The sequence below is a fragment of the Pongo pygmaeus genome, chromosome 5, assembly GCF_028885625.2.
Source record: "Pongo pygmaeus isolate AG05252 chromosome 5, NHGRI_mPonPyg2-v2.0_pri, whole genome shotgun sequence".
Lineage (NCBI taxonomy): Eukaryota > Metazoa > Chordata > Mammalia > Primates > Hominidae > Pongo > Pongo pygmaeus.
Window position 1 is genome coordinate 96995904 of NC_072378.2, and position 13209 is coordinate 97009112.

The window sequence follows — 13209 nt, forward strand, 5'->3', positions numbered from 1 at the left end:
GCAAAGAAAACATGATGAGAATTACAGGCTACAAATTTACAGCCATACTAAACATGAAACTAAAGTTAAATTCAAATGAACAATCATGGCCACTACTTTGGCAGAATAGAAGCATAAGTGTGAAGCAGTTGTGTAAATACCTCCAAATTAAACTGCATTTTTATGGCTTTATTTCACCCATAAAAAGTCGTATCATTCCAATTTTCACAATTCTCGGCCCATAAAGGCAGTACTCTCTTAAAAATAACTGCAATGAACATCTGCATCCAGGCAAGATGGAGTAAAATAATCATATTGCTCCATCTCCCACTGTAAAACTGAAAACCATAAAAATTACGTCAAGTAAGTTTTCAGGCTCTGGACACAAGACAATATAAGATTGCTCTCCCGGAGAGAAACTGAGCCCTACAACTGCACCAGTTCCCCACCTAGTGACAGTTTCCAGGCTGCAATATGAGGAAGAGAACCCAAATACAGCCCAACTCACTCTCTGAGATGAGGAGATATGGGATCCAAGTTTAGGGAAGTCCAAATTTACAGGGCAAAAGTACCCAAGAAGAAAGAAGCTATACAAAATAGAGTTCTGGAAGGGTACAGAAGGGTCCCTCTGAGATTTAAGTATTGATCTGTTCAAGCATGAAAAATATTACCCAAGGCCAGGTAAAAACACCAGAAAACAATTCCCTATAAAGAGTACACAAGCCAGGGAATAGTTCAAGTTCTCACCAGCAAGCATGAAAAAAAAATCTCATAATAGACTAGGTACGAGAAAGAATTCTCAAAAGCCTTACCAGGCTAATTTACTAGGCTAAATTAATATTAAAGGCTGCTTTTTAAAAGTCCTACCAAAATTTAAAACAAGCCTCAAAACGAGCCACTGGATTACAACTACACAATAGCGAGCCAGAACAAAATTCAACATCTAGTTTAAGGAATAAAAATCCAGAAAGCAACAATGTGAAACCCACAATGTTCATCTAACAATAAAACATTACTTTATATTCAAAGAAGCAGAAAAATATATCACAGAATCAGGAGAAAAACTAATCAATACAAATAGTTTCAGAAATGACAGTGATAAAATAATTACTGGCCAGGCGTGGTGGCTCACGCCTGTGATCCCAGCACTTTGGGAGGCTGAGGCAGGCGAATCATGAGGTCAGGAGATCAAGATCATCCTGGCCAACATGATGAAACCCTGTCTCTACTAAAAATACAAAAATTAGCTGGGTGTGGTGGCGTGTGCCTGTAATCCCAGCTACTCGGGAGGCTGAGGCAGGAAAATTGCTTGAACCAGGGAGTCAGAGGTTGCAGCAAGCCGAGATGGTGCCACTGCACTCCAGCCTGGTGACAGAGTGAGATTCCCTCTCAAAAAGAAGAATTATTAATAGCAGCAACAACGGTGGTTATAATGTATACTCCATATATACAAGATGGATGAAAACAAGCATGAAGTCAGAAACGGAAGACATTTTAAAAAATCCATAAAGAATGTCTAGAGAAAAAAAACACACACACAATAGCTGAGACAGGGTAACACCAACAACTATATTTAAGAATAGCTCTTGGCTGAGTGTGGTGGCTGATACCTATGAATGCTAGCACTTTGGGAGGCCAAGGCGGGAGGATCACTTGAGCCCAGAAGTTTGAGACCAGTCTTGGCAACATAGTGAGACCTTATCTCTACAAAAAATTTAAAAATTAGCCAGGCATGGTGGCGTGAGCCTGTAGTCTCAACTACTTGGGAAGCTGAGATGGGAGGATCTGCTTGAGCCCAGGAGGTCAAGGCTGAAGTGAGTCATGATTGTACCACTGCACTCCAGCCTGGGCGATGGAGTGAGACCCTGTCTCGAGACAGAGAGAAAGAGAGGGAAAGAGGGAAAAAAAACAGCTATCAGCAAAACATATGTCATTATGTATGTTATTCTGCCTCAACTGGAAATTAACCCTGGAAGCATAATGACTAGAACAACAACTATACTCATCTGGCAGTAAGTAACTACACAGGGACTTCTTGGCACAGCTGAGGGCCAAGGGTAGCTGCACAAGTTAATGAACATAGCTACATGGCAGGAACATGTTCATGTATGGATAATATCTAACACCACTAACTCATCCAAAATCTGTCATTAAAAGCTTTTTTAAGCAACAAAAACAGCCAAAATGTCAGTGTAACAAATAACCGTCTTAACAAATAGTCCACTGCAGTGGTTTCAGGTTAATAAGTGTAATAATAATAATCTATCATAATAAATGCCTTCCATGAACCAATTTACTTAAGTTATTCTATGTAAAGGTATTTTGGTTCTTTCCACTATAATCTTTTAGTGGCTCCACAGGAGTTCCAAAATAAAAATCATACTCTCTGTCATGGTTTACAAAGCCAACTCTGCTTTCATCCCTTCCAAATTCATCACTCACACACATTCTGATCCAATCATATGTAATTAATATTTAATCCATGCTCTCTAAACTTTTATGTTTTTACACACATCACGTCTTTGTTTATACATTTTTTTTTTTTCCTGCCTGGAATTCTTTCTGTCCGAAAAACTTTTCTCAAATCTTTTGCCTAGCTAATTCCTTCCCATCTGTGAAGACCCAGATCTGGCATCATTTAGTGACAAGCTCACAGACAGACAAAGCCCTTGGTTTCCACAGCAGCTTGTACATTCTTTTATCACCATACCTTTTCATTTACCAAGCTGACGTATGCTTGCATGTCTAGCTGTCTACACAACTGCAAACTCATCAACAGCATATTTTTCCTCTTTGATTCGTCAGTACCTTGCAAAGTACCTGGCATGAACCAGGGACCCATCAGATGATAATGAAACAATAATACTTAACATTTACAAACCACGTAACATACTAAGAAAACAAAACATATAAAACAGCCTAAAAGCTGATAGCTAACAGCTAGGCCATGGTATCCCCTACTGAAAATAAACAATTTTCATAAAACATAAAAAATAGTCCAGGCACGGTGGCTCACGCCTGTAATCCCAGCACTTTGGGAGGCCGAGGCGGGTGAATCACAAGGTCAGGAGTTCCAGACCAGCCTGACCAACATGGCGAAACCCCTTCTCTACTAAAAATACAAAAATTATCTAGGTGTGGTGGCGTGCGCCTGTAATCCCAGCTACTCAGGAGGCTGAGGCAGGAGAACTGCTTGAACCCAGAGGGCCGGAGGTTGCAGTGGGCCAAAATCATGCCACTGCACTCCAGCCTGGGTGACAGAGTGAGACTCCATCTCAAATAATAATAATAATAATAATAATAAATAATAATGATACAGGGCCACTCCATTATAGTGAAACAAGACAAAAACACAACCTCTGTAACCATGTCTGAATACAAAACATGGCACTATGCAATCACACACACTCCAAACAAAACACACACACAAAAAAACACATCCTCCCTCTTCCAGTGACCAGGACAATACTTTTTTACTAATTAGGACCCTCCCTTTGTTTGTCTCACCTCCTAGATAAAAACTAAAATACCCACTCTTCAAATTGCCCCTGCTAATTAACAGCATCCAATCCAGAATATAGCCTTATCCCCCTTAAGCCCTACCGAAAATCACCAGAATGGGCCCCAAACATATCACAAGTCCCTTCCTACTCCCTCTGACAAGCCCCAGCTTTTCCTCATAATGTGTATTTTTCCTTTTTTCATAATCTAATAAACCTCTGTTTGACCAAAAGTGTTCCAGGTAGTCTTTGGTTGCTAGGCATCAATAATGGTAGACACTGTGTTAAGCGCTTAACACGCTCAACAAAGTTAGAACTATTACTTGACGTAAGATCCACAATTAGCTAGGGTTGGAAGCCAGGGTGACAAGGCCATGATTCTAAACACTGCACTGCACCAAAATTACTAGAAAGGAGAAGCAGCCAGACTGCACTAAAACACACTGCCCTTCAATTCCCTTTATTACCTTAGCTATACATGCGGTGGCTCACGCCTGTAATCCTAGCACTTCAGGAGGCCAAGGCAGGTGGATCACTTGAGGTCAGGAGTTTGAGATCAGCCTGGCCAAAATGGAGAAATCCTATCTCTACTAAAAATACAAAAATTAGCTGGGGATGGTGGCAGGTGCCTATAATCCCAGCTACTTGGGAGGCTGAGGCATGAGAATCACTTTAACCCGGGGCAGAGGTTACAGTGAGCTGAGATCACACCCTTGCACTCCAGCCTGGACAAAAGAGCAAAACTCCATATAAAAAAAAAAAAAAGAAAAAAATCAGTAATCCATTAAACACCAAAAGCAAACACAAAAGCAGAAAGCAGAAAAGAAAATCAAGAAGACAGCATGAGGTCTGGCACTTTTTAGTTCTCATTTAAGTTCTCTATCCCACTCCCTACCTCCAAAACAAGTACTAATTCTCTTCAGAGAAATTTAGCTTCCCTAAGTCGGTTTTACCTTTAAAATCTACAGATTTGGGAAAATACTATATATCTCAGCTACAACAAAATTTAAAAAGTCATACTTTTTCTGAACACTAAATTCATAAACTTCTGGCCTAATGCTTCCTCCATATTATCATGATATGCCAATTACACCATCATGGACCCATGTGCAACTCACTATAATGGAGCACCGTTCCCTTTTGCATTAAACACACCTTAAACTTACCAAAATCACAACTGGACTGTAACAAGGTTTCCAAGTTGTACAGTTGTTGCCTAATTTTAAAAATGTAAGGTGAGAGTTAATTTTAGAACACTTTAAAGCATGTAACAATTACATGGACAATGTTTCCAAATTTATTACACAGCTTCAATACCTCTTTTATTTGGGGATGATGATTAATACCAAAGGATCAGCTTCAGGTAATGAAAACTTTAAGAAAAGATAAAATACATCTTTGCCTGACCTTCCAAAATTATCTATTAAAGACTGCATATATCTCAAAAATTATTTCAAATACCATAGACTTCACCATCAGCAAGATACTGTTTATATCTTTAAGTTTACGGCCAGGCGTGGTGGCTCTCGCCTGTAATCCCAGCACTTTGGGAGGCCGAGGCGGGCGGATTACGAGGTCAGATCGTGACCATCCTGGCAAACATGGTGAAACCCCGTCTCTACTAAAAATACAAAACAATTAGCCCGGCATGGTGGTGGACGCCTGTAGTCCCAGCTACTCGGGAGGCTGAGGCAGGAGAATGGCATGAACCCAAGAGCTGGAGCTTGTAGTAAGCGGAGATCGCACCACTGCACTCCAGCCTGGGCGACAGAGCAACACTCTGTCTCAAAAAAAAAAAAGAAGTTTAAGATGGGGTGCAGTGGCTCCCGCCTGTAATCCTAGCACTTTGGGAGGCCAAGGCAGGTGGATCACCTGAGGTCAGGAATTCAAGACCAGCCTGGCCAGCATGGTGAGACCCCATCTCTACTAAATATACACAAAAATTAGGCGGGCGTGGTGGCGGGCCCCTGTAATCCCAGCTACTCGGGAAGCTGAGGCAAAGAAGCGCTTAAACTCGGGAGGCAGAAGTTGCAGTGAGCCAAGATCGCCCCACTGCACTCCAGCCTGGGTGACAGTGCAAGACACCCTCTCAAAAAAAAAAAAAAAAAGAAGAAGTTTAAGATACATAAAACATTCTAGGTTAACAGTTACATAATACAATTTTAAACTGTATCATACAGTTATACAATAGAAGTTCAAAAAAGGAATAATGTAGACTAAAGTATCAGGGAAAGCTGTTATTTATGATGTTCCATCTTAATTCCTGATAGTAATTTCTTGCTATTCTTCCTCGTTGATTTCAAACTCTTTAAAAATTAACCCATATTTATAACCTATGTCCTAGATAAAGACTCACTCATTCTGTAATGTTCAGGATTACAGAGGATCACTCACCGAGCCTGTTCTATCAATAAAACGTATGACATGGCGTAGATACAGTTAAGTCTCTTCAAAAGGTTTCATGGGATGATGGTGGGAGAATTCCTCCCACCGCTCCATTTTCCTTTAAATGTATCACATATAGATTTTTACTGTGTTTTGGAATAATTAGCTTTCAATAACTGACTCCTGTTTAAAATTACCTAAAATCTGAATATGAATTGTCTTAAATGATAATGAAGAACTTTAATTTTTATTAATTGAGATGATTTTTTTTTGAGACAGAGTCTTGCTGTGTCACCCAGGCTGGAGTACAGTGGGCAATCTCGAATCACTGCAACCTCCGCCTCCTGGGTTCAAGCAGTTCTCCTGCCTCAGCCTCCTGAGTAGCTGGGATTACAGGCGCGTGCCATCACGCCTGGCTAATTTTTGTATTTTTAGTAGAGAACGGGTTTCACCATGTTGGTCAGGCTGGTCTCAAACTCCCGACCTCGTGGTCTGCCCGCCTCAGCCTCCCAAAGTGCTGGGATTACAAGCATAAGCCACCGCGCCTGGCCGTCCTCATCATTTTTAAAAAGCACGTATTTTTAAGAAATTCCTACTGAAGTATTTACGGGTGAAATGACATGATGCCTAGGATTTCCTTACAAATACTTAGGCCAAAAGAAGAGGAGACAAGACAGATGAAGGAAATGTAATAAAAAGTTGTTGTTTACTGCAACTGAAGGAGGGTATATGGATGTTCATTATATTATTATTTTGTGTATGTTTAAAATTTTTCATTAAAAAAATTTTAAATGTTGTCCAAATAAAGAATTAATATTTCTATTACACAGTCTAAACAATTTATTTGGAAAGACCATACTCTAAAGATCACTGAAAGACTATGGCTATTGTATAAAAAAATATTTTAATTTTCTTCTAAAAATTATAGTTCAAAGCCTTAAATATTTGTCAATACATGATGTCAAATGCAAAGAATAAAGATTCTGAAAATAAAACACAACTCATTAAAACCATTACTCGTTAGGCATTGCTGTTTGATTATTGTTACTGGTAAGATAATCAAATGAGCAACCAGCACAATTCCCCTGGTCTTTTGTAATATCAGTATTAGAAGCCACCCAACAATGTAATTTACAAAAGTGAACAACACCTACACTCACAGAAAGTTAAAACGAAGAAATACCTGAATAAATGAAAGAGTTCTCTAGATGAATTCACTAATGCTGTTTCAGTAACCCACTGAATGCCAAATATTTCCAAGGTATCTTCTTCAAAATTAGTTGGTAAAGGGTCAAGATTCAAAATCAATCTGAAATGAAAATTATGTTTTAATCTCATAAAAAGTATACTAAGTACCATAATACAACGGGTCTTTTCTTTACGTTATTTGAATCCATACTATACATGACATGTATAAAAAGTCAGAAAATGCCTTGGTACTTTACACATTCAACATTACAATAGCTAGACTCTATTAAAATGTCAATCTTCTATATTGATAAAATGTATGACTAAAGTGTAATGTAACTTAAGAGGAAAAATCAACAAGAATTCTAAAAAACATATTTCTGCCTGTCTTCACCAGTAGTCTTCAGTTGTAGAATTTCATCCTTTGAGGGGACATTTAATTTTTAAAACTGCTAACAGTTATTCTGAGCCATGTCTGGAGAACAGTATCCAACTAATGAAGTTGAGTATTCTATTTAAGGTCTCTAACAAGGTACAACTATAAAGTCAACAAAAATAGTTTCCTGACTGAAACTGCCTCAGCAGGTATTACCAAAATATTTCAAGAACAGCAGTTTTACTGTAATATATATGTACCCGTCCGAGGCAAAATAAGTCTATACACTTCCATACATGTAGGTAGGATTAGAAGGAACAGGGGCAATAAAAAAGGTTTGTCTTTCTTAAAAATTACTGGAAAGCTCTAGAATATTATCACACGCTTTAGAAGGAAATACTATTGCAAAAGGCTCAGATAGTTAGGAATTCATTTTAAGTAGAAGAAAAATTAGTGCCCAGCTCCCTACAGTAAGGGACTGTAGTTTTCCCTAATACCCCAAATACTTTAGATATGCCCTTACCAAGAAGCCAGCAGAACTGATAATCATTTGTACCCTTATGATATACTAAGCTGATTTATAAAACATGATTTGGTGAACACCAAAGTTTAATGGGCTGAAATAACTAACATTCCTAAAAATCTGGTGAATAATCAGATGAGGTAAAATGTCTCTGAGTTTTACCTACCGCTTAAGGGCTCCGCTGCAGAGGTAGGATTCTCCAGAAAAATGTTTTCCTCCTCCTCTGTTGTCAACAGCACAAGAAAAGTAAGGAGGTTTGCACCATTCCGTCCCCAGTTCCAGCTCTAAGCTGTCAGTCAGGAACGTCGATGCAGCAAAACAGTTCTCCATTGTTTACTTCATGTTCTGAAACATTTGGGGTTCGTCGTATCATTAAGGGCTCCAAAGAGAAGGTGTGAAGAGATTCCTGTTGGGGGGGAGGGCCGAGAGAGTGGGGATTACTTCAGAAAGTTCCCAAGACGTCCGCCAGCAGGAAGGAAAAACAAAGGAACAAACCCAGAAGCCAAATTCCCAATTCCCCTCCGCCGCTCCGCCCATCAAGGCTGTCAGAACTTAAGACAAAATGCACAACCAACTGGCTGTGGCAGGGACTTCGAAATCCGCCCACTAAGTCGGACTCTGCAGCCCAGGACAAGGTGAAAAGCAAAGAAATGTCTGTAGGACATAGCGTCCCGGGCTTGCCTAGAACTGCGCCCTCCGCAACGTTTCTAAACCACTCTCCGCCCGTTTCCTAGCAGCAGGGTGGAGAACGCTCCCTCCCCGGCTGGGGGTGGAAACTAGGAAAGCAGTCCCTAGAGCCAACCCCGACCCTCCAAGGAGGAGGCGAGACCCACCAGGCCTACGCCCTGCAGCACTCGGGCGGAGAAGGCGGGGTGCCGGTATCCCGCGTACCCTGCTGCAGCAAGGACCTGGGGCGTCGGTTACCCGCGGTGCCTGTCGTACCTGCTCACACTTCCAGCTCCCGAAACCTGCCTCCTGTGACCCAGACCACCACCAGGAATCTCTTGGGTCTAAACAGCAAACAGGCGAAATTCCCGCCACCACGCGCCCGCGCTCCGGAAAGGCGGGGCCACGGCGCAGCCCTCCCCCGGCTACCAATCGCCTCGCGATATCTGCGTTCGGAGATCCACGAATTCTCGCGAGAGTCCGTCAGCCCGGGACGAGGTACTGAGAAACTTTTTTTTTTTGTACCTTTAATTGGTGCGTTCGGCTGAAAGGCGGGGCCTGGTGAAAAAAAAAACAGAACTGCTGCTGAGGCGGAGGAGAGGATTTAAGGACTATGGGTTTATCCTCTGGCCCGACCAAAGGGAAGAGTTTTACTCCGGTGAGTGCGAAGTGAGTGCCTCGTTCACACCCACAGTCGCGCCGTCCCCTCTTCCCGCTCTGGAGCCAGCAACTCTTGTTAGAATGCAGATGCCTTTTGTCCATGGACTGTGAGGCAGGCAAGTGCAACAATGAATTTTCTCTAACTGACGGAACAAGTAGACAGAAAATTAGTATGGATATGGAAAACTTGGAAAGCACTATTAACCAACTTGACCTAATTGACGTTTATAGGTGACCAACCCAACAATAGCAGAATACACACTCCTGGCAAGTGCACATGCAACATTCACTAAGCGATACCATATTCCGAGCCATAAAACAAACGTCATCAACTTTAAAAGGATTTAAATCGTACAAAGTATATAGTCTGATCATAATGGCATTAAACTAGAAATAAAAAAATAGATACCTGAAATACTCTAAATATTTGGAAATTAGGAATCATACTTCTAACTAACCTATGAATCAGGAAAAATCACAGGAAAATTAGAAAATGCGTTGAATTACGTTAAAATGAAAACATTAAAATTTGTAACAGTACCTGCTTACATTAAAAAGAACTCAATTCAATAAACTTTTGTCTTAAGTAACTAGAAAAAACCCCCAGCATATTGAAACCAAAGCAAGCAAAATGAATGAAATGATAAATAGTAGAAATAAATGGGATGAAATAAATGGAAGGAAATACATGCAAAAGTTGTTTTTCTAAAGGAGCAATATAATTGATAAACCCCCTACCCAAACTGATAAAGAAAATAAACAAATTATCAGTGTCAGGAATTAAAAAGGTTTCATCACTATGAAATTTAGTCATTAAAAGGACAAGGATATTAAAAGAACATTATGAACATTTTTATGCCAATAAGCATAGGTGAAATGGACAAATTCCTTAAAAGACACAAACTGTCAAAAATCAACAAAAGAAGAAAATTTGAATATCTCTATATTTATCATAGTACTCAGAATCTTTGGTTAAGCCTCCCTCCTTCTCCCTCTCTCTCTCTACACACACACACACACACACACACACACACCCACCCCACTTCTTACAAGAAACTCCAGGGCAGGGCAGGCACAGTGGCTTTGGGAGGCTGAGGTGGGTGGATCCCTTGAGACCAGGAGTTCCAGACCAGCCTGGGCAACATGGTGAAATCCTGTCCCTTGTCTCCACAAAAAAATACAAATATTAGCTGGGCATGATGGTGCTCATCTGTAGTCCCAACTACTTAGGGAGGCTGAGGTGATAGGATCACTTGAGCTGGAGAGGTCGAGGCTGCAGTGAACTGTGAGTCTGCCATTGTACTCCAGCCTGGACAACAGAGCAAGACCGTTTCTCAAAAGCAACAAAATAAACAAACAAAAACTCTCCAGGCCAAATGGCCTTACTATTAAATTCTCCCAAACATTTAAGGAAGGAGTAATACCAAGTCTATACTAACTCTTACAGAAATTAGGAGATTGGATGCTTGTTTTATGAGGCTAGCATCACACTGGTATCGAAACCTGACAAAGACAAAAGACAATTAAAATCCAATATCACATGCAAACATAAAAGCAGAAATGTTAGCAAGCAAAATCCAGCAGTACATAAAAAGGATGACGTATGATGGCAAGGTGCAGTGGCTCACGCCTGTAATCCCAGCACTTTGGGAGGCCAAGGTGGGCAGATCACTTGAGGTCAGGAGTTCAAGACCAGCCTGGCCAACATGGTGAAACCTCGTCTCTACTAAAAATACAAAAATTAGCCGGGTATGGCGCCGTGCGCCTGTAGTCCCAGCTACACAGGAGGCTGAGGCAGGAGAATCGCTGGAACCCAGCATGGGGAGGTTGCAGTGAGCCAGGATCGCGCCACTGTACTCCAGAGCAAGACTCCGTCTCAAAACAAACAAACAAAAAGGATGACATATGACAAGAAAATTAGATTCATGTTAGGAATGCAAGGTTATTCAAATTTCTACAAGTAATCAGTTCATTATATCAAGTCTATAAAAAGAAAAACTATGTCATCTCAAAAGACACTGAAAGATCACTTGATAAATTCAACATCTATTCATGATAAAAACTCTCTGCCAACTGAGAATGGAAGAAAACTCCCTACCTTGTATGTGATATCTATGACAAACCTGCTATTAATATCATACTTAGTTATAAAAATGAATGTTCTTTTCCTAAGATTGAGAAAAAGGCAATGATGTCCACTTTTTCCACTTCTCTCAACATTTTACTGGAGGTAACTAGTCAATGCAATAAGGAAGACGAAGAAATAAATGTTATATAGATTGGATAAGAAGAAGTAAAACTGTCTTGATTTTCAGATGACATAATTATCCATATAGAAAATCCTAAAAAATCTCTACAAATATCTACAAAAATATGAGTTTAGCAAGGTGGCAGGGTTCAGTGATATATGAAAATTAATTGTTTTTTATAGACATGAAAAGACAATTTGAAAATTAGAGTTTAGAAAACAACACCATTTAATGACATAAACAAGGTTTAAATTTAACAAAATATGCATCAGATTTTGTTTGCCAAGGATTCCAAAATATTGCTGAAAAAAATTCAAGAATATTCAAGTAAATAGAATGAGATAGCATAATCATAAATTGGAAGACTCAATGTTGTTAAAAGTTCTCCTGAAATTTATCTATGGCTTCAAAGGACTGCCAATCAAAATCCTAATCCCAGAGAACTTTCTTTTGTAGAAATTGACAAATGCATTCCAAAATTGATATGGAAATGCAAAGGGCCTAGATTAACCAAAACAATTTTGAGTAAGAATAGTGTTGAAAGATTTCTGGTACCTGATTTCAGGACTTGCCATTAAGTTACAATAATCAAAACAGTATGATTTTGATCTAAGTGTAGACATAGCCAGTGGAAAAGAATAGAGACTCCAGTAACAGGCCCCCATACACATTTGATCAGCTTTTTGGCAAAGGTAATTGCATGGTGAAAGGATAGTCTTTTCAACAAATAGAGAACTATTGGATATTGATACACTTAAAAATGAACTTACTTCATATTATAAAATTTAACCCAGTAAGGATCATAGACCTACATGTAAAAGCTAAAACTCTAAAAACGTTTAGATATTCAGCTTGCTAGTAATCAAGAAAATGCCAGCAAAGAAAAGCAAGAAATAAGCCTAGTCCACAGGACAAAAATCAAGTGTGTGTGGTATGATATGATGTCTGTCATGAAATCCAAGAGATGTATTTTATGAAAGAATGGGTAAGCTATGTCAAATATTGCTGATAAGTGAAATAATAAAGGAAAACAGATTAATCATTGGTATTGGCAATAAATAGGTCATTACTAATGTTGATAAAAGCCATTTAAGTTGAGTAGTTGGGGAAAAACATCTGATAGGAGTGGGTCATATAGAAAATGGGAGGTGAATCAGCAAATATCAAAACTTTACCCAGGAATTTAATTGAAAATAAAGCATAAAAATAGGACAGAGGGACATATAGGGATCAAGAAATGGTATTTTCAAGATAAAAGATGTTAGAACACGTTTGTGAGACTATGGCAGTTATTAAATGGAAAGAAAAAAGATGCTGAACAGAAGGGGAATAATTGCAAGAATAAAGGCATTGAAAAGATGAGAGGGGATAGTATTCATTACACAGATGACATATCAACCTCTGATAGGATCGAGAAAAAATTTTTATCCTAATAGGAAGAGTAAAAAAAAAAAGTAAATCTTAAAAATACAGAATAAGATGGCTGGAGGTGGTGAACTACGTGTTGGAATGTTGAGTTGTTTTTGTTTTATTTCATCTATTTCTCTATGACACATCAACTGGAAGTGAGAAGAAAGAGTAGTTGTTAGAAATTAGAGAAGAGGTGCGATATTGTCATATTGGTGAATAGAAAAGTGTATTTACTAGGCAAAGATAATAAGAATGTCTGGAAGTGTTGAGTGA

General features: G+C 39.4%; 1 protein-coding gene across 5 annotated transcripts in view; it reads right to left on the reverse strand.

Annotated features, from left to right (window-relative positions):
• MMS22L (MMS22 like, DNA repair protein) overlaps window positions 1-9067 on the reverse strand; it is a 145081-nt gene extending 136014 nt beyond the window's left edge. For 3 of the 5 annotated variants that reach the window (XR_008503102.2, XR_010126753.1, XM_054490886.2), the window contains exons 1-4: window positions 8894-9045; window positions 8118-8357; window positions 7048-7173; window positions 4646-4695 (exon numbers count right to left, since the gene is read on the reverse strand). Coding sequence is in view for 2 of the 5 variants with exons in the window: in XM_054490886.2 (XP_054346861.2) it covers window positions 4646-4695; window positions 7048-7173; window positions 8118-8281 (340 nt within the window). In the remaining 3 variants the exon portion in view is untranslated. Of the gene's footprint in view, window positions 1-4645; window positions 4696-7047; window positions 7174-8117; window positions 8358-8893 lie in introns of those variants that run through there. The other 2 variants (XM_054490885.2, XM_063666438.1) reach the window with 2 other exon arrangements.
• Window positions 9068-13209: the final 4142 nt, after the last annotated feature.